At 46.2% G+C, this 22,091-nt stretch overlaps 1 protein-coding gene across 2 annotated transcripts in view; it reads right to left on the bottom strand.

The window, feature by feature from the left end:
* LOC147101454 (rho GTPase-activating protein 27-like) overlaps positions 1 to 22,091 on the bottom strand; it is a 231,077-nt gene that overhangs the window by 150,697 nt on the left and 58,289 nt on the right. For both annotated transcript variants that reach the window (XM_085966576.1, XM_085966575.1), the window contains exon 2: positions 5,446 to 6,513. In XM_085966576.1, the coding sequence (XP_085822702.1) occupies positions 5,446 to 6,456 (1,011 nt within the window). In that variant the 5' untranslated portion in view covers positions 6,457 to 6,513. The remainder of the gene's footprint in view (positions 1 to 5,445; positions 6,514 to 22,091) is intronic.

The raw sequence follows: 22,091 nt of genomic DNA, 5'->3' as shown, positions 1-22,091 counted from the left end.
ATGCACCCCCTTGAGAATTGTACCTTTAGTTTATATTTCCTCTCCTCATTCTTTCTACCAAAATGTATCACTTCGCATTTTTCTGCATTAAATTACATCTGCCACGTGTCCGCCCATTTCACCAGCCTGTCTATGTCCTCTTGAAGTCTATCACTCTCCTCTCTCTGTTTCCTATCACTTAGCCAATTTTGTGCCCATGCTGCCACTGTCCTTTTTATTCCATGGGCTTCAACTTTCTGGCAAGCCTATTATGTAGCACTTTGTTGAACACCTTTTGGAAATCCATGTACACCACGTCAACTGCATTGCCTTCATCAACCCTCTCTGTTACCTCATCAAAAAACTCAATCAAGTTGGTTAAACACGATTTGCCTTTAACAAATCTGTGCTGGCTTTCCTTAATTAATCCACACTTGTCCAAGTGACTGTTAATTTTGTCCCCGATTATTGTTTCTAAAAGCTTCCCCACTACCGAGGTTAAACTGACCGGCCTGTAGTTGCTGGGTTTATCTTTACACCCTTTTTTGAACAATGGTGTAACATTTGCAATTCTCCAGTCCTCTGGCACCACCCCCTGTATCTAAGGAGGATTGGAATATTATGGCCAGTGCTTCCGTGATTTCTTCCTAGGATGCTTCCCATCTGGTCCTGGAGACTTACTTAAAGTGCAGCCAGCCTTTCTAGTACCTCATCTTTATCAATTTTTATCCCATCCAGTATCTTCTCTACATCCTCCTTCACTATGTCTATGGCAGCATCCTCTTCCTTGGTGAAGACAGATGGAAAGTATTCATTTAGTACCTCTGCCATACCCTCTGCTTTCATGCGTAGGTCTCCCTTTAGGTCCCTAATCGGCCCCGCACCCCCTCTTACTACCTGTTTACTATTTATATGCCTAGAGAAGACTTTTGGATTACCTTTTATATGTTAGCTGCCATTCTATTCTCATACCCTCTCTTTGCCCCTCTTATTTTCTTTTTCACTTCTCCTCTGAACTTTCTATATTTAGCCTGATTTTCAGATGTATTCTCGACCTGACATCTGTCATATGCACTCTTTTTCTGCTTCATCTTACTCTATCTCTTTCGTCATCCAGGGAGCTCTGACTTTAGTTGCCCTACCTTTCCCCCTAGTGGGAATGTACCTCAGCTGTACCCGAACTATTTCCTCTTTAAAGGCAGCCCATTGTTCCACTACAGTTTTGCCTGCCAATCTTTGATTCCAATTTACCCGGACCAGATCCGTTCCCATTCCACTGAAATTGTCCTTCCTCCAATTAAGTATTTTTACTCTAGATTGCTCCCTGTCCTTTTCCATAGCTAATCTAAACCTTATGATACAGTGGATATAATTACAATCGGAGATCAATTTACAACTTGTAGATGGCAGGAGCTTGTTTAAGCTGCTTGGTTGTAGTGGGCATTCGCAGGCCCAGGTCCAGGAGAGAACTGTGCACATGTGTACAAACTCCACTCTCTATCGGCAAAGTTTAAATCTTCGGAGAGCATAAACGTAAATGCTCATGCTCTTAAAACATCTGAAGAAGCTCTGGGTAAGTTTAAAAAGTGCTGCAACAAAGACATTTTGTACTTTAAGCACTGTTTTACTACAGGTTGGACCCCGGTAATCCGGCACCCTCGGGACAAGGCCGGTGCCGGACCACTGAAAATTCCGAACCACTGAAGGTTAGGTAAATAACACCTAAAATAACATTAGGTACAATATTATGTTTGTATATATCACGGGAAACGGTGGCGCCACAGAGCGGCTGCTCCGCAAACTAAAGACCGCCGGTTTCAATTCGTGCCGGACCACTGAAGGTGCCGGACCGTCGGGTGCCGGATTACCGGGGTTCAACCTGTACAGGAATCCCCCATGTGAGCAAATAGTAGTAGTTATTAAATGCATAATTTCTAAAACAATGCATGTTATTAATTTGCTTCCTATCAGAGCTCAGAAAAGGAGTACATTTTGACAGTTGCCCTCATTCACTGCAGTTTGGTCAGAAGGAAATAGCCACTCCCCCTAGTCCTGACCAGTTGTCATGTCAAGTTGAATTTCTCCACAATGCAATACCAGAGTTAAGAAGCCAAAATAATAAACTACAGTACAGGTATTAACAATTGGCTAAAAGTCATTCTAAATTGTAAGTGCCCCTTCAGAAGGAGACAATAACAAGTTGGTCTGTACAAATATGCACATTAGGAAAGCTAGAGTGGGGAACTATAAGTTAGACCTGGGCCTGTGTGGGCCTGATTTAAATCTAGGCCAATAGGACCGGATAGGAGGTAATTAAGAGGTGACCTTATGGAATTATAAGGTAGTAAAGGGAACGGAAATCCTGAAAATGACTTTACACTAAATTGTGAAAGTAGGACAAGGAGACACATGTTCAAAATAGTAAAAGGCAAATTTAGGACTGATACTTTCTTCACACAGTAAGTAATCAACACTTGGAATGGACTCTCAGATGGAGTAGTGGGGAAAATGCCAGGGAATCATTTGAGAACTAACTGGATACTGCAATGGGGAGACTGGATGTTTGAACTAAGGTGGCCCAAAGGCCTTCCTCACCCATAATTAACTTGTGACTAAAAAGCAGTCACCCTGATTTCAAAGTTGGAATGTCAACACATTTTTTCTTTGTTTATACTATTTCGTTGTATCTCACATTTCTAAGCATCCTCTTCTGTGCCCTGCTCCAATCAGCAGGTCAACATGAACATTCCCCTTTAAGAAGGAGCTGTGGGAAAATGATCTTTTAATGTAACACCAATATGCTGGGGGAGGGGGAGGGGCAAAAATTCTCGCCCAGAAAGAAGGCTTCTTTTTAAAATCTCAGTGAATATTGACACTACTGTGTCAGCCAATGAGTTGGAGGCAAGGTGGGACTTGCAGCAAACAGAGTCTATTTAAACAGAGCCTCTATGAACTACAGCAAACAGAATTCATAACCGAAACTACAGCAGAGTCTCCCAATAAAAGCAGGATTATTTCTCCAGAACAATGCAGTGAGTGGAGGGTAGTTACAGAATGCAAATTGTGTGTGTAAAATTATAGTCACTTACAGCAATGCAGTCTCCAGGCACGATTGACTGGGGAATCAGGAATCATCTCCATTCTGGTCAGGACTTGAGGTCTCATTAAATGCAGCCTTTTTAAATTCATCATTTGTACCAATTGCTACAAGGTGTTATGGCCATGAGTAGTTTTCGTCATTCAGTGCTCGACATGCATGCTGAAGAGACTCTGGTCCCATTCTCCACCATAAAGAGTCATTCACATGCTTGTATCCCAACGGTCAGGTTTCACCGACAATTGGAGGGCATGGAATGTGTTGCACTGGGGCAACATCGCAGCTGGGATAGCAGGAATGACGTATGAGGAGAGATTGGGTCGATTGGGCTTGTACTCGTTGGAGTTTAGAAGAATGAGAAGGGATCTCATTGAAACTTATAAAATTCTGACAGGACTGGACAGACTAGATGCAGGAAGAATGTTCCCGATGGTCGGGGAGTCCAGAACCAGGGGTCACAGTCTAAGGCTAAGGGGTAGGCCATTTAGGACAGAAATGAGGAGGAATTTCTTCACCCAGAGAGTGGTGAACTTGTGGAATTCTCTGCCACAGAAGGCAGTGGAGGCCAGTTCATTAAATATATTCAAGAAGGAGTTGGATATATTTCTTAAGGCTAAAGGGATCAAGGGGTATGGGGAGAAAGCAGGGACCGGGTACTGAAATTGGATGATCAGCCATGATTGCATTGAATGGCGGAGCAGGCTCGAGGGGCCGAATGGCCTACTCCTGCTCCTATCTTCTATGTTTCTAAGGTACAGGTTGTCAGAAAGCCTAACCTCACCTTGCAGTGAAGCACAACCCATCAGCTAGTTAGAGCAAGTCCTTGGCCCAGGCCAGCTCACTCCCTCCCTCCTCTGAAGGGCAATGTGGTCACACAAAGACAGCAGAGAGGAATTAAAGAGAAACGTCAAGAAAGAAAGCCCTGCATTCAAATGCATTATCCAAACTCTCAAAGTGGAGTGCAGTATAGAGTGAAATACTTTGAAGCAACGTGGCGGCAATTCTGGGCACAGAATGATCCTACAAATAAGACAAAAGAAAAGTTATCCTGTTTCCGATGCAATTGGTTGAAGAATAATTCAGGCATAAATCCAACAACTTCTTAAAACCTAATATTGTAGGAATTGACGAATTCCAACAAATAACGGAGATCGACACAAGAGAACAATTAAACAGGTCTTTACTCAACGGAGATGCCACGAGGACTGCCTGGACAGCCCCGTGGTTTGCGACGTGACGTCATCGCGTTTGCCCGCGTTTTCCCGTGCTCTTAAAGGGGCCACGCCCCGTACATGCAAACTCTATATACAAAACCCAGTAATGCCTAACACAATGGTACAGGTTTAGGCTGGTGTTAGAACATCGTTAAAGAGAATTATATACAGTTAGCCAGAGTCATTCAGTGGTTCTGCCACAATATAATATTTCCTTCTGCTTGAGGTTGCAATCCTGTGAGTTGACTTATAATTTCTAGATTAAATGATCTACAAAACCTGAAGTGTCTCTGTTAATTCAGAGCCCTGTTGGGGATTTTAAGTTCCTAAACAGATTATACATTAATCAGGTTTTTTACATAACATCTGCAGGCCACTTATAGTCATAGATAGATACGAATATATTGAATAATTAAACAGGATTATACAACTCATTTGGGGGGCTGTAGTATTTAAGCTATGTAATAGTTTTATTCTGCCTGTAAGATTATAGAGCACATTGAACCTTGATAATTGGTTCATGATAAGTCACATAGTCAGCAAAATAATCAGTCGGCCATGTTTGATGCCAAACCCTTCTCTGAGCACGACTCCTGCAGACAGCCTACCCCTGTCCATTCCAGCTTGCTCCTTGCAACCAGCCTACCCCTGTCCTTCCAGCTTGGTCCAAGCAACCAGCCTACCCCTGTCCATTCCAGCTTGCTCCTTGCAACCAGCCTACCCCTGTCCTTTCCAGCTTGGTCCTGCAGCTAGAACCAGAGGTGTTCAAATGCTGTGATATAATAAAGTAAGGTTGTCACATTGCATGTATAATTGGGACTTTTAGACAAGTGCTAATTAACTAACTAATACTACCCGAAACCCAAAACTGAAGCAAATCTCCATGGTACAATTCCCGGGAGAGGTAAGACTGGTGATCAGAGCACAGAAACAGGGAAAGTACTGACAAAATAAACCAAAACTGATGTGGAAAAAGAAAGCTGGGCAAAACAGAAAAGAGGACCAAAAAGAGAAAAGCACAGAGGAAAAAAAGTGATTACGAATGAATGACTACTGCCCTCCACAAACAGATAAAAGCACACAAACAGGCCCACTCAAAACTGCATATCTGTACTCCTTCCACAAACCCTCAATGCTCCTTCTGTGCGTACATACCTTTGCTGGACTGCAGACCTCTCCTTTTTGTGTTTTAGTCTTTGACTTTGGTAGGTCCGGTATTGCTTCGTAAACATTTTCAGAATCAGAAAGTTGTGTTTGTGGAAGGGGCTTGGAGTTTGCAGAGTCCTTTGTTTTCGCAGTTCTCGGCTGTTCCAATATCACAGCGCCAATCTCTGCAGAAGAATTACTTTTAGAACTGACTTCATGGCTAAAGCTGGCACGTCGTGGTGGGTTGACCTTTTCTGATGGGCTAATGTCTTTTGCCATATTGAGCCCAAGGTTGGGATTGAGGCTTTGTGGATTAGTAGCTAGCTCTACTGGAGAAAGTATTCCTACTAGGCTGAGTCTTTGTGCATGGTGAGCTTGCTGTTTGGGGCGGACCATGATTGTGGAACTTTGCCATTTCGATGCTTTGGTAGAGGTGAACTTTTGATTATTGAATTCTTTATTGTTTATAAGAGCTCTGTTCACTTCGCTGTAACATGGCGCCAAATCTGGTGCCACACTAGAACTCTGTGAAGAATTTGCTGAGACGTGCAGTGTCGGAGGGCTATTGTTGCCTAGTAGATTCAATGAAGGATCTTTGTCCTTAGTAGGACTTGAATTGGGCTGGTTTTCTTTCTCCTGGATTGGATCTGAACTGGAAACATTCTGCCCTTGTTGTTCTTGGTGAAGCAGCTGATCTTTCTCAACATCATAATGGTTTTTAAATACACTTGGCGTCTCGCTCACCTCTCCTCCATTTTGGCTTTTGGTAGCGTCAGATCCATCCAGGGACTGAACCCCAGGAGAAGATGGTCCTTCCGAAGACAATTCCCTCACGTAATATGCTGGCACGTAGAACGGTTTGGATTGGTCATCCTTCTTAACATGCCACCAGTGGTCATTGGTTCTTGAGACAAGAATATATTTCTCATTTTGCTTAATAGAGATGAGTCTTCCATCCCTTGCTGTGTACTGATAGTTAAATTCAACCTGAACAAACACTTCCTCTGTGACTGCAGACATCTCCAACCCAGTTTAAGTGCTTTCAGCGAGATTCCTTTTAGGGAGACCACCTCATTGCTGTAAAAGAAAGAAATGTCAGTCAGTACCTCATTCCATAAGCAATATGCAACAAATTCTGATGCTGGATACAGTTCCATGGGTGCTGTCCAGCTCCAGTAACTTACCCAAGCAACCAGCCTTCATGTGTGTGCCTATAGGGTGAATGGTGTCAGCAGGCTATTCAACCATGGACAGCATCACAGTTAAGCCCAGTCCTGTCCTCACCGGGCATCTACACATACATGCACGCATGCACACACCCACATGGTCACTTTCCAGTGGATAGCAATCAGGACAAGGAAATTGGCTGATTTCCGCCCCCCCCCCCCCTTCTACTTGTGGTTAACTAGCTCCTCCATTGCCGGTCCCACTCACACCAGCTAACTCAGCACAGACTGGCAGTCGAACCAGAGAGTCTTTTCCACATGACTCACCCGGACTGGGTGAGGCACTTATAAAGAAAGAAAGACTTGCATTTATATGGCGCCTTTCACGACCACCAGACATCTCAAAGCGCTTTACAGCCAATGAAGTACTTTTGAAGTGTAGTCACTGTTGTAATGTGGGAAACGTGGCAGCCAATTTGCACACAGCAAGCTCCCACAAACAGCAATGCGATAATGACCAGATAGTCTGTTTTTGTTATGTGCATTGAGGGATAAATATTGGCCAGGACACCAGGGATAATTCCCCCAGCTCTTCTTCGAAATAGTGCCAAAGGATCTTTTACATCCACTTGAGAGCGCAGACGGGGCCTCGGTTTAACGTCTCACCCGAAAGACAGCACCCCTGACAGTCAGCGTAGCTTTATGTGCTCAAGTCCCTGGAGTGGGACCTGAACCCACAACCTTCTGTCTCAGAGGGAAGGGTGCTACCCACTGAGTCACAGCTGACACACAGCGATCAGCTGAACATGTGGGGAAGAGATCTCAGAATCTGTGCAGCATATGAACCATTACCAAACTTACAGCCGCCTCACTTCAGTTCAAGTTACACGTTCAAGGGCAGCTTTCTGCTAGAACGACGACAGTACTGAATTCCCTGCTGTTGAAATTATCATTTGCATTTCTCGACAGCGTGCAAATAGAACCTCTAGGAAAATTAATTTTGGAGCAGCTGAAAATGTTGTCAAGGTTTCGGACTCCCTCTAGCTGGAGTATTAGACTGCTACTAGAAAAAGAAACTAAAATTGCATTCAAAATGTTATTGGGCCATAATCTGCTGCAGCAGGGCACCTAGCGGCATCTGCCATTAGTTAGACTTGCCCGTGCACGTTTAGGTTTTAAAAAATTGTGTGTGGCAAGTTGCTGAAAGTGCGAGCTGATAACATCGCAGCGAGCGAAACCGGGCATCTGGGACCTGAGTCAACAGGGCAAGCAACAGGTTATCTCCTTAACCAATCAGATTGAAGGATTGTAAAATAAACAGTGCAAGGATGGAGAAGGAAATGTAATTTAGAATGGTGAATTTAATGTCAAATCAGATACAGAAAGAGAAATAAAGAGGGAAAGAAAGATTGGGTTAAGAGAGAGAAAAAGGAAAAATTAAAAAAACATTAAAAAAAAAATACTGTAGTACATTTTAAAAAATCTCCAACAATTAAAACCTGAAGGAATGAGACTCCACACTTGTAAACACATATCTCCCTGACCTTAATCTAACGCCCTGCTAAGCATCCTCATTTCCCCGTTGTAAAATTCTCGACATTTTTCCTCTGTGAGGGGCAGTATAAAAATGCAAGTTGTTGTTGTCACGAATATCCCATGTCGTAAAGTTGCATTCATTTCTTCTCAGCATTCTTTAACTACCTGAGTATTCGCATCAATCTCGAGTAACTTCCTCGACATATCTTAATTCCACTGTTGTCTGCTTCCCTTTGTCTCACCTCCTCACTCCCCTCCCAAAGAACTGGCATAGGCATTCAGCACCTAGTTTTATGATGATGGGAGTCACCTATTATTTTGAAGGTTACTTCCTTATTAAAATAATAAAACTGCTTGCTTGGTTACATCATAAACCTTCAGGATTTAAGTGTGAGCCAAAGATTAAGGCCCTAAATTTTCCTGGATCGTGATCCTGGCAGTTACGCTAGGGTCAGGTTCAACAGCGCCCTCTAGTGCTGACCCTGCCAAAGTTAACAGAGTAAATGGGAAGATAACATTAACATGAGGGAGGCGGGTGTAAGTGTTACTACGACCACATCTCTGGAACCCACCTGCCCCATGCCCACAGGAACATGAGGCTGGATTTTCATTCAGAAGTCGGGTTGGAGGCGGGATTGTAGTCCTGCCATCGAGATGCGACCAATCCACACGATTTTAACTTGATTGACCTTGTTGAGCCCGCCCAGCGGGCTCAGCAGGCCAATTAAGGACCACCCGCCAACAGGTGACGTCACAGACTGAAATTTCATCTGTCAAGAGATTTTGACAGATGAAATATCAGTGTTTCACAGCTGTTTGAAGCTGTCAAACACTGACAGTCTTATTTCTAACATGAGTCCTTCTCCACAGACTCAGTTAGAAATCTCTCCTGCACAGAAAGCTGCAGGCTGTCACTTTTGACAGATTGCAGCCATTCTGCTTTCTGTGCCGGTGAGATGAGGGACTCCCCGAACCGAAAGGAAGGAAGGCTGAAAAGGTAAGAAAATGTATGTAAAACTTATTTAATTATTTTAGACACACCAAACACACTTACCTTTGCACTCATGCGCACATCACTCACCTGAACACCGACATCTCGACCCCTCCAAGCCCTTCAACCCGACGGCCCGACTCCTCCAACTTGGCGTGGTTTGGAGCCATCGGGAATCCCACAGTTCAAGCTTAAAAATAGGGATTAGGCTAAAAACTGCCTGTTAACTACCTGTTAACAGGCAGTTAATTGGCACTAATCCCTTCCCGCCTCGGGTAGGCGGGTCCCAGTGCGGGGCGGGTACCCACCTCCTTTGAAACTGGCATGGAGGCGGGTTGGGGGCGGGATGGTGTTGGGACCTCCGATTTCGGGAATTTAACCCCCTGCACGCCTCCAAACCCGACTCCACGGCACACTGAAAATCGAGCCCATTAGCTTTGCAGTGCCATGGTGGGAGGGCTCACCCCTACACCCACACCCGACCCCAGCAACATTCCCCCTGGCCTCTTGAGCATGAGGGCCGACCTACACAAATCTCTAAAAGAAACTATTTACCTTGCTACCAGTGGGGCCCTTATACACCCTCGTGGAGGCTTGCATGTATCCACTCACTCAGCGCAATGGCCACCAATATAATGTCAGGTCCTGTCAGGTCCTAAATGAGGATTAGGAGTGGAAACTTCAGTTTAGGCAGTCCTTGTCCATGGCCTCACCCTTGCTCATCATTTGCCGTGCAAGGGGCAGATGGAAGTTCCACCGCTCATAAGGCAATGAGGAAATGGCAAAGACCTGGACTAACCGCCATTTTCAAGGTGGCTGTTGGAACCTTTGCCGAATTTCAAGGCCTATTTTATCACAATTGACTAAGGTTAAATTAACCAGTAGTGGTTGCATAAAGTCAACTTTACAACCAGTGAGTGTTGACATTGAAGAGTCAAAGAACTAATTCTTCTCAGCTCAGCTCCTCAATCCCTGTTTTGAGGGATGGGCCTTAAAAGGAGTGTAAATATGCATCTTACACTTGGTTGGACTGCACCTACTGCACTCGGCAGTTACCCTGATAAGAAACGCTGAGATTAGCTTCTGACAAAAACATTTCAGAGCCTGAGGCCAGTTTTATATCAATGTGCTGTTAATACTACTCACTCGATGAGGTGGGAGATTCACTATCACTGGAGCTTGGGAAAGAAATCTTGGTCATCTGCTCCAGTACTCTATATGGAGGAAAGAAAATAAGTCGTCTATCTCTTGATTATTTTTTTATCATATGGCAGCTCAGCTCTGTTGGTTGTACTCTTGCCTTTGAATCAGAAGGTTTGATTTCAAACCGCACTCCAGCACTTAAATATATAATTTGAGTGCAGTATTGAGGGAGGTGCTGCATTGTTGAAGATGCTGTCTCTTTTGGATAAGGTGATAAACTGAAGCCACATTGGTCTGCTCAGATGGATATTAAAGATCCCACGGCCTTATTCAAAGAAGAGCAAGGAGTTCTCCCAGTGTCCTGTCCAAACATTCCTCCCTTAAACACCACCACTAAAAAGGGCAGATAATTGGTCATTCACCTCACTCGTTGTGGGCAGTTGGCTGCCACATTTGCCGACAAATGACCGTACTTCAAAAATATTGCAGTGGTCGTAAAGCACTTTGAGATGCTCGGAGAACACGGTAAGACACTATGGGGGTCAAAACAGGGCAATAGCGCACCAACAGTCCGTTTTACAGTCAAGCCAACGGAAGTGAAAATCAGATGAAGTGTAAAGCAGGCTGCTGCTGTGCAATCGCCTATTTAGCGTTACCATACAAGAGAAATTTAACTCGGTGTATAAATGCAAGTTCTTTCTATTAGAAACAAGGATCGTTTACAAATTTGACAATTTTTTGATTCATCGCAGCTTTTGGTGGCATAGCATTCCATGCAATAGTCAAGGGATTATAATAATCCAAATGATGGCATAATGTCTCGTTAGTAGCGTAGTAACGTCTTAACATTGATACTGGTTTGAGGCCCTGGTGCTCCTAAAACTTAATTTGAATACTGTTGAGGGTATTGGATGCTTTGCATTCATAGGTGCTTGTACCTTCCCATTGAACTTGTGCCGGTCTCAGGAAATCAACCTTCGTGCTCTGCTCTGTCCTTTCTACATTCCATGCCAGTTGCCGGTGCCTGTGAGAATGCTGGGATTCTAATGGAGTCTCAATTGCTGCGATCTATCTCCAGGAACCCCTCAATGGTGCTTAACTCCATAAAAAAGGAGCTAACAATTAAAACCAGAATAGCAGGAGAACAGCACCTTGTCCCAAAGTGAGGCAGGTGAGGGTTGCCCCAAGCCCAGGATATCCAAACCTCCTTCTCCACACTTGCTCCCCTGAAGAGCCTTAGCTAGCAACATGCTCCAACCTCCTAATCCACAAAATATCCAAGCACATACAAGCCTGGCCAGCACATATGCAAGATATCAATGTAGGAAATACCACATGAACACAATGGGGCTGATAATGTGGTCTCAGCTACAGACAGCACCAGGAATACTGGTCCCCAGGTGCTGGATGCGCCTGCACTTAAAGGAGCCGATGTCACCACATCATGCAAGCGCAGCTCAGTATAATGTTCAAATGTTGCTCCCACTGTGTAGCATGTAATGCACTGAGATTGTACAGAATCCACAGGGGCAGGGTCTTGGGGGGCCAACAGGATGTAAGCATTGCTGGTGTCGCCATCTTGAATGGACAATGTTTGGCACAGGGGGGAAGGCGAGGAGGTGAGAAGTTTAAAATAATGTATCTGGGAAAAAAAAATCTGGACAGACATTGAGGGTGAGCTAAATTGGGACTTAACTTCACTTCTTTCTCTCTAATATTTCGTTTGTAGGGTCATACACAAGTATTATATAACTATGGGGCAGAATTTGGGGTCGGTATGATGGCCTACTCTCAGATTACGCCGTCATTGGAGATCGATGGCAAGTTCAGAATTTCCGCAAGCGCTCGACAGATCATCCGCTGCAACTGTCAAATCCTCATTGCTGGTGCAGAGTTGGGTGAATTGCTCTCCAACCGCTCAGCAATTACGCAGGAAAATTTTACAGCTGGTGCAAACAGGCGCAGGAGCCTGTTTGCACAGCACAAGGGGAGGGGGGATATGCAGCAGCTTGAAATATACACCAGTTATTTACATAATGATAAAAATGTAATTAAAAATTATCTTGAAAATAAATACCTATATCCACCTAACTAATATCTCCTCTTTCTAATTATTACAACTGATCCCAACACAACTCGCGGAGACAAATGGTAAAAACAAACTACCAAAGCACCGACGTCCTTTTCATTTCAGTGCAAGATTACAAGAATGTTTTTATTAGAAAAAGATGCCCCTTGTGCAGTAGCTGCAATGTATTTCACAAAACTGGCTCACCCACAGAAAGAAAGGGAAAGAACAAGTGTCTAACGTTTTTGGTTAACTGTTTGAAATGCCGATGACATGGCTGATTTTTCCTTGAGGCTTTCATGTTTTGAACAAATTTAACAAACTATTAATGAAATGCAATTTTCCCTGCAGTGAAGCTTTTGCACACAGAAAACCTGGACACACAAGCAGGATATTTACATTGCCTCTGCTAACATTAAGCATTAAAAAAAATCATGAATGGGCATCAGAGATTTCTGTGTCCTGATTGGCGCACCGCCCCGCATGATCCCAGATACGCATACGCACATGGCGCGCCCCTGGGATCCGTGGGCCACTGCGCTGCGCACAACTCTGCAGTGAAACAACGCAAGTTTCCGACGGACAGGGGTCTCGTACCAGGTAAGTGCGGGTTTCTTTCGGAGGTCGGTGGCGTACTCCTTAGCTACGCCACCGACCGCAATTTCAGGGCCATTATAAACAGCTGCATCTAGCACACATCTGTGTCTGTCCCACTTCAGGTGTCAGACATGCAAATTTCTGTATGGAATTAATTGATAAAAAAGACTCAGCCTGACCTTGAACTGACCTGATGATGTACCAAGATAAAAACAGAAAATGCTGGAAACACCCAGCAGTATCTGCGGAGAGAGAAACAGAGATAAGGTTTCAGGTCAATGACCTTTCATCAGGACTGGAAGATGTTAGGGTTTTTAAGCAACAATTACAGAGCCAGGGGTGAGTGGGGGGGGGGGGTGAGTGGTGGTGGGGGGGTGGTTGTGGGAGGTCGGTGATAGTGTGGAGAGCAGGAGTGATTAAATGACAAAAGGGATGATGGTGCAATCAGTGCAAAAGGACGAGTGTCAGCTTAGGCTTTGGGAAGACATTTTTTGGTGGAATGTGACGGAGTAGAAAATAGAATTTGGGGAAATTTGTTTTAATATAAAACAGAATGAAGGAGCTCATTCAAAGTTATAAAGTATCATCACCTCAATGATGGCACATTGCAATTTATTTTTTGTGAGCATTAAAGAGGCCTACATCAGCTCTATAGCAGTTAGTAAATTATAAAGGGCTGGATTTTGCCAATGGGGAGCTTTTGGAGGCGGGACTCCCACTTGTCGGGTTTCAGTCCCGCCTCCATCAACTTCTGGCCAACCCACGCTATTTTCCCTTGATTGACCTTGTTAAGCCCGTCCAGCGGGCTTAGCAGACCAATTAAGGAAAAGCCAGTGACAGAGAACGTCAACGTATGATGTTTCATCTGTCAAAAATGATGACAATTCATCTGTCAAAAATTTAACAGCTCTGTGAAGCTGTCAAACACTGACATTCTCTGTAGTTTGATGAGTTCTTAAATTCAAGGCCTCATCAAACCTCTTTCTTTTGCAGAAATTAGATGGTTGTTGCACTGGAGAATGCAACGGCCATCTGTCATCTCTGCCGTGGAGGTGCGAGACTCTCCACATACCCACCGACTGAAGCCTGCAGGAAGAAACAAAGGTAAGTAATCTTTTTTAACACTTGCCACTTACCTCAGATACTCACCTCTCCACACTTGCACCCATCATTTACCTTCACAGCGCACTTTTGCACCTCTCTGATCCCCGCAGACCCACTACTCGCCTCGGTGACCCTGGCGGGGTTCGCAGCCTTCGGGAAGCTCGCACTTGTGTGGGCAAAATGGGGATAATCCTATTTTCTGCCTGTTGTTAACAGGCAGTTAAGTGGCTGTAATCCCATCCCGCCTCCAAGGAGACGGGGCCCGGTGCGGGATGGCTACCCGCCTCCTGGCAAGATGGCACGGAGGCGGGTTGGGGGCGGATTGGGCACCCGGCCCCAGATTCTGCCATTTTCCCGGCAGTCCTGCCCCCAAACCCGCCTCCCTAGGGCTGGCAAAATCCAGCCCAAAGAGCGAGTGAGTGAAAGCAATAACCAGATAATGTTACCAATAGCATGTACAAACATGGAAGACTAGATGGTACTGTGTTTAGCGAACCATCTCTTCACTTCTAAGCTTTGCTTTTAAGTTCCACTTCCACAAATGTGAAATACTTAACCCTACCAGGGGCTGGATGTCCCAGTCTGTTTTGCCTTTGTAACATATTTTGGCAAGTGGTGAAATACTTGGTTTTGTTCTGATATTGTGCAAATAATATTTGTCCTCATAGGCTAGACGAGTCGGTACTTTTCAGTCAGTGACGCGGAGAAGATTTAACTTCAACAATCTGTGGCCATCTTTGAGAGGTAATTTGGAAGATTCCAAGGGTTCGCAAGACACTATTTGCCAAGTCTTCATCAGACAAATACAACCAGAAGATCCTTCAGATCAACAAACCGGACATTTTACTCCCATCAATAGTTTTAGTAACAAAATCAACATGAGTGGAAAACTAGAAGAAATTTGCGTTTTAAAAAACTGAAAAATGAAAAGGATACTGAGTTACACCCCAGGCTGTATTTGGCAGCTGTTAAATTTGCCTATTTATTACAGGAGACTCGGCAAGTCTGTAAACTGGGATTTTTTTCCAGTTGTCAAAAGTAAACAAATAATAAATAATAAAAGGAGATTTCAAACCTCCGGCCTTGAGCTACGCTCTGATGCGTATTTGCAGAAGTAAAGTACAGTGACCAAAATTAGTTTCATAACTAGCCAGATCATGTGCTGAAAGGCACAAGACTGGAGTGCACAAGTCTAGCTGTCAGCAGTAGAGGGTTTTTCTTAGTTTGAGATGAATGAGGAACAAATGCAAACATTCCCTTTGAAGAATATTTGTTCCCTAATAAAAGTTCCTCCTAAAAAAATTTCACTAGAAGTCACAGGTATTCAATGCTGTTATCATGCTTTCAACTTGCTGCTGGTTGAGGCTGGGGCTCCAACAACCTACAATTATTTAAGAGGAAGAAATACCCATACTGCACCTCTCGCCGAGTACCCATACCGCACCTCTCGCCGGGTACCCATACCGCTCCTCTCGCCGGGTACCCATACCGCACCTCTCGCCGGGTACCCATACCGCACCTCTCGCCGGGTACCCATACCGCATCTCTCGCCGGGTACCCATACCGCACCTCTCGCCGAGTACCCATACCGCACCTCTCGCCGAGTACCCATACCGCACCTCTCGCCGGGTACCCATATCGCACCTCTCGCCGGGTACCCATACCGCACCTCTCGCCGGATACCCATACCGCACCTCTCGCCGGGTACCCATACCGCACCTCTCGCCGGGTACCCATACCGCACCTCTCGCCGGGTACCCATACCGCACCTCTCGCCGGGTACCCATACCGCACCTCTCGCCGGGTACCCATACCGCACCTCTCGCCGGGTACCCATACCGCACCTCTCGCCGGGTACCCATACCGCACCTCTCGCCGGGTACCCATACCGCACCTCTCGCCGGGTACCCATACCGCACCTCTCGCCGGGTACCCATACCGCACCTCTCGCCGGGTACCCATACCGCACCTCTCGCCGGGTACCCATACCGCACCTCTCGCCGGGTACCCATACCGCACCTCTCGCCGGGTACCCATACCGCACCTCTCGCCGGGTACCCATACCGCACCTCTCGCCGGGTACCCATACCGCACCTCTCGCCGAGTACCCATACCGCACCTCTCGCCGAGTACCCATACCGCACCTCTCGCCGGGTACCCATACCGCACCTCTCGCCGGGTACCCATACCGCACCTCTCGCCGGGTACCCATACCGCACCTCTCGCCGGGTACCCATACCGCACCTCTCGCCGAGTACCCATACCGCACCTCTCGCCGGGTACCCATACCGCACCTCTCGCCGGGTACCCATACCGCACCTCTCGCCGGGTACCCATACCGCACCTCTCGCCGGGTACCCATACCGCACCTCTCGCCGGGTACCCATACCGCTCCTCTCGCCGGGTACCCATGCCGCACCTCTCGCCGGGTACCCATACCGCTCCTCTCGCCGGGTACCCATATATAATAGATGCACCGTGCACGCTCCACCTAGTTGTACCAGGTGGTGATGATGAAGAGGCCCCAACGGAGTAAAAGGATAAATTAATTTTGTAGGACCAGGAGGAGTAGAGATGTCCTCCACTGCCTCAAGTTTCCCCCCCACCGCAGAGTGGGTGTAAGTGAGGTGCCACTGTTTAATTACCGGCTCACGCACACGAACTGTAATTCTGCGGTTATATTTGTAACATCTGGGATACTGCATTTAGTCTTAGCACCAAATCTCAGGAAATATACATTGACCTTTGAGTGGGTACAGCACAGATTCACCAGAATGATACTAGGGTTTAAAGGACTAAATTATGAGGATAGTGTGGCGGTACCACTGGCTGTCCCTTACATTGAGATACATAATTCCCTTTAACTTACCTTACTGTATGTATAACTTACCTGTTTGGGCCGTTGCCCCTTTAACCTACCTGTTTGGGCCGTTGCCCCTTTAACCTACCTGTTTGGGCCATTGCCCCTTTAAGACACGCCCTAGCGCGCTGACGTCACGTGACGTACCACGTGACGTACATGCGGCAGCCGCCGGCCCGACTCGGCCTTCCAGGACGGCCGCCGGCACAGCCCGGACTCGCGACTTCGGCCGCATCAGCCAGCCGACGGGAGCGACGCGATCTTCCGCTCCCGCGGCAAGCACCAGCTCAGCCTGGCCTCCAGCTCCCGCTCCCGCGCTCGCGACTTCGGCCTTAACGGCCAGCGATGCAACGACGCGCATCAGGTGACGCCCTAAGCGCGGGAAACGCGAACAACGTGATGACGTCACAACACAAACGCAATGACGTCATCACGCTCTCCACAGGACTGCGAACTGAGTCCTCGTGGCGTCCCCGCTGGGGAAAGACCTACACCACGGTGCTCCTACAGTCAGCCATCTTACCCGCTACCTTACCTGTTGTATTTAACCTGTTCCTGTAAATAAACAACTTATTTATAGTTCGTCGAAGTCAAACTCGATTATTTAGTGGCGATTCACTCGAATCGCTACAATAGGTTACATAAACTTGCCTTGTATTCCCTTGAGTTCAGAAGGCAGAGTGGTGATCCAATTGAGGTGTTCAACATGTTAAAGGGATTAGATGGGGTAGATAGAAAGAAACAGTTCCCTCTGGTGGGGGAGTCCAGAACAAGGGGTGATGTCAGGAAACACTTCTTCACACAAAGGGTACTGGAGATCTGGAACTCTCTCCCCCAAAATGCTGGATCAATTGAAATTTTTAAGACTGAGACCGATAGATTTTTGTCAGGTAAGGGCATCAAGGGATACGGAGCAAAGGCAGGTAAATGGAGTTGAAGTACAGATCAGCCATGATCGAACTGAATGGTGGAGCAGGCTCGAGGGGCTGAACGTCCTACTCCTGTTCCTATGTGTGTTGTTCTACAGGAAGGAAAACAGTACGACATGAAAGGATAGAGCCTAGTTGGTGGAAAACAATTACATTTACCAGCCAACCCCATCTGTGGAACTAACACTGATCCCACTCAGGTGAAAAACCCAGCAGGTATCCAGGAGGGTGAAGTGTTTGAGAGCTGCCAGCACAGGAGCGGAGAAGGAAAGGGGAGGGGCTTACAAGAAAAGAAGCCCATTAAGGATTATAGGATAAATCGAATGTCCCCTGCCAACACGGAGCTTCACCTGTCACAACTGCAATTAGGGAATATGTTCGCGTGCCTATCCCATTTTGGGAGTGCATGGGAGAATTCCCGATATGTGGTCCCAGTGGTGTAGGGAGACTTGCAATGCGACAGCCCGTGGGCTCTGCGGGAACAGCATCTTTCACGAATGCTACCATTTCTGCTTTGGAGTCCAAGGTCTAAAGTCGGCTTCAACTCTCTAACACAGCGCTTACAGGCAGCCACCAGGGAGGGATTCAATCAGATCATTGTCCCTCAAAGAAATGGCCTCCAGCAGCAACCGACTTCAATTCAAGAGAAAAAATCAGAGAATTGGGATTGATTTTAATTGTTTTCTATTTTAAGTTTTTGTTTTGTTTGAGCAGTGAGTGCTAAGAGGGTTAAATGTGGAAAAACTAGAGGAGCTTAGTCAGGGAATATGAAGGGTAAGGAATTAAAATACAGTCTCCTGTCGAGTCTCAACATTTGCCTACCCATCTGAACAAAATAAATCTCAGGGCTGGACGGGGGAGATTGGGATATCGTGGAGTCAGGGAATACTCTTTCTCCTCCTGGAGCCACAGCAATGTTTTCTTACTTTTCTTATAAAATTTACCTGTTGGTGGTGGCTGTTGCTTGGGCCCAGATCCTGCTCCGCACATCAGAAATTCATTTCCTAGAGGGGTCCTTAAGCAGGCATTATGCCCATCATTGACATTTTAGGCAGCTGCCTGGGATGCCCCAAAAATAGGCCCGACTAATTCTCAACAGTGGCCCGAATGAATGTGCAGATTGGGCGCAGGCCGCCCCACTACTAAGCAGGTCAATGCTGTGCCTGTTTTTCACCCAATAAATGGGGGTAACACCAGTGCGGCATCGGCAGCGGGTGGAGGCGGAGCTGAGCGGCAGAGCGACTACAAGAGGCCCCAGAGGCTCAGGTAGGCCCCAGTGCGGCATCGGCAGCGGGTGGAGGTGGAGCTGAGCGGCAGAGCGACTACAAGAGGCCCCAGAGGCTCAGGTAGGCCCCAGTGCGGCATCGGCAGCGGATGGAGGTGGAGCTGAGCGGCAGAGCGACTACAAGAGGCCCCAGAGGCTCAGGTAGGCCCCAGTGCGGCATCGGCAGCGGGTGGAGGCGGAGCTGAGCGGCAGAGCGACTACAAGAGGCCCCAGAGGCTCAGGTAGGCCCCACCAATCTCCAATCTCAAGGAAGGAGAGAGGTAAAAGTATTCAAGGTGTGACGTCACCACAAAGTGGGTAAGTGATTGGTTGGTAAGTATTTCTCCCTTTTTAAGCTTAAATCTCCTTGGTTTATAGTTTCTAAGGTGTGATATTCACCATCTAGAATCGAGGCAGAGGGTATTTAAGAATAATATTAATAAATTTAATTAATTACATAGAATGGGAGATCAGGCGATGTGTTGCTGCTGCAATATGTGGGAGCTGGTGGACACCATTGATGCTCATGGTGATCACATTTGCAGTAAGTGTTGGCTGCTCGAGGAACTCCGGCTCCGTGTTGAAGAGCTGGAGACCGAGCTTCAAACACTGAGACACATCAGGGAGGGGGAGAGTTACCTGGACTCTGTGTATCACGAGGTAGTCACACCAATTAGATTAATTAATTCAGATGTAGTCCGTGGCCAGGGTCAGGATGGTGTGACTAGAAGTGAGGCAGGTACAGGGATCCAGGAGGTAGTGTTGGAGGAGCCGCAGCCCTTGCACTTGTCCAACAGGTTCGAGGCTCTTACTCCCTGTGAGGATGGGAACAGGGACTGCGGGAGGGGGGGGGGGGGGGGGGATGAGCAACCTGGCCACAGCACCGTGGAGCGGGGGGCCATTCAAGTGGGGGGAGTTAAAAGAAATGTTGTAGTGGTAGGGGATAGTTTCGTTAGGGGGATAGATAGAGTTCTCTGCAGCCGAGAGCGAGAGTCCCGAAGGCTGTGTTGCCTGCCCGGTGCCAGGGTTAAGGACATCTCCTCTGGACTGGAGAGAAACTTGGAGTGGGAGGGGGAGGATCCAGTTGTCGTGGTCCATGTTGGTACGAACGACATAGATAGGACAAGGAAGGAGGTTCTGCTGAGGGAGTTTGAGCAGCTAGGGGCCAAATTAAAAAGCAGAACCAGAAGGGTAATAATCTCTGGATTATTACCTGAGCCACGAGCAAATTTGGCTGGGACAAATAAAATTAGAGAGTTAAATGCGTGGCTCAAAGACTGGTGTGGGAGAAATGGGTTTTGCTTCCTGGGACACTGGCACCAGTACTGGGGCAGGAGGCAGCTGTTCCGTTGGGACGGGCTTCACTTGGCCAGTGCTGGGACTAGAGTCCTGGCGGATCATATAACTAGGGCTGTAGAGAGGGCTTTAAGCTAACTAGTGGGGGGGAGGTTCCTAGAGAGCAAATAATACAAATGACAACAGAGAAGGTCATAGACTTAGGTAGCAGTGGGGAAATTAAAAACCAGAGCATATCAGGAAGGGGCAGAAGGTATGGAGTAAAGGGTAAAGTAATAAAAAGGGCAAAAGCAGGAACTAAGTGTCACAAAACATCTTTGAAAGTTCTCTATCTGAATGCACGTAGCATTCGTAACAAAATAGATGAGTTAATGGCACAAATAACTACATATGGGTATGATCTTGTGGCCATTACAGAAACATGGCTGCAGGGTGACAATGCCTGGGAATTAAACATACCAGGTTATTTAACGATCAGGAAGGACAGGCAGGAAGGAAGGGGAGGTGGGGTGGCTGTGTTAATAAAGGAAGGAATCACTGTAATACAGAGAAATGATATTGGGTCAAAAGATCAGGACAATGAAACAGCTTGGGTGGAGGTAAGGAATAATAAGGGGAAAAAAACACTAGTGCGCGTAGTCTATAGGCCTCCGAACTGTGGCAACTCTGTTGGACGGAGTATCAATCAGGAAATAGTTGAGGCTTGTAATAAGGGAACATCTATAATTATGAGGGGATTTTAACTATCATATTAATTGGACAAATCAAATTGGGCAGGGCTGCCTTGAGGATGAGTTCATTGAGTGTATTAGGGATGGGTTTCTTGAGCAGTATGTAACTGAACCGACCAGGGGGCAGGCAACCTTAGATCTGGTCCTGTGTAACGAGACAGGATTAATTAAAAATGTCCTAGTAAAGGATCCCCTTGGAATGAGTGACCATAACATGGTTGAATTCCATATTCAATTAGAGGGTGAGAAGGTTGGATCTCAAACAAGCGTGCTAAGCTTGAATAAAGGAGACTATGAAGGTATGAGAGCGGAATTGAGTAGAGTGGATTGGGAAAATAGATTAAAGGGTAAGACGATACATGATCAGTGGTGTACATTTAAGGAGTTATTTTACAACTTCCAAAAAATATATATTCCACTGAGAAGAAAGGGGTGTAAAAGAAAAGACAGCCATCCGTGGCTAAGAAATTAAGGATAGTATTCGACTAAAAACAAGGGCATATAAGGTAGCCAAATCTAGTGGGAGGATAGAGGATTGGGAAAACTTTAAAAGACAGCAAAAAATAACAAAAAGATTGATTAAGAAAGGGAAGATAGATTATGAAAGTAAATTAGCAAAAAATATAAAAACAGATAGTAAGAGTTTTTATAGTTATATAAAAAGAAAAAGGGTGGCTAAAGTAAATGTTGGTCCCTTAGAGGATGAGACCGGGAAATTAATGGTGGGAACTATGGAGATGGCAAAAACACTGAATGAATATTTTACATCAGTCTTTACAGTAGAAGACACTAAGAATATCCCAACACTGGACAAAGAGGGGGCTAAAGGGGGGGAGGAGCTAAACATGATCAAAATCACTAAGGAAGTGGTACTCGGTAAAATAATGGGACTCAAGGCAGATAAATCACCTGGACCTGATGGCTTACATCCTAGGGTCTTGAGGGAAGTGGCGGTAGGGATTGTGGATGC

This window comes from Somniosus microcephalus, chromosome 24 (assembly GCF_052327205.1).
Source record: "Somniosus microcephalus isolate GS21.2 chromosome 24, FLI_Smic_1.0, whole genome shotgun sequence".
NCBI lineage: Eukaryota > Metazoa > Chordata > Chondrichthyes > Squaliformes > Somniosidae > Somniosus > Somniosus microcephalus.
This window is presented reverse-complemented; position numbering and strand designations above follow the sequence as displayed.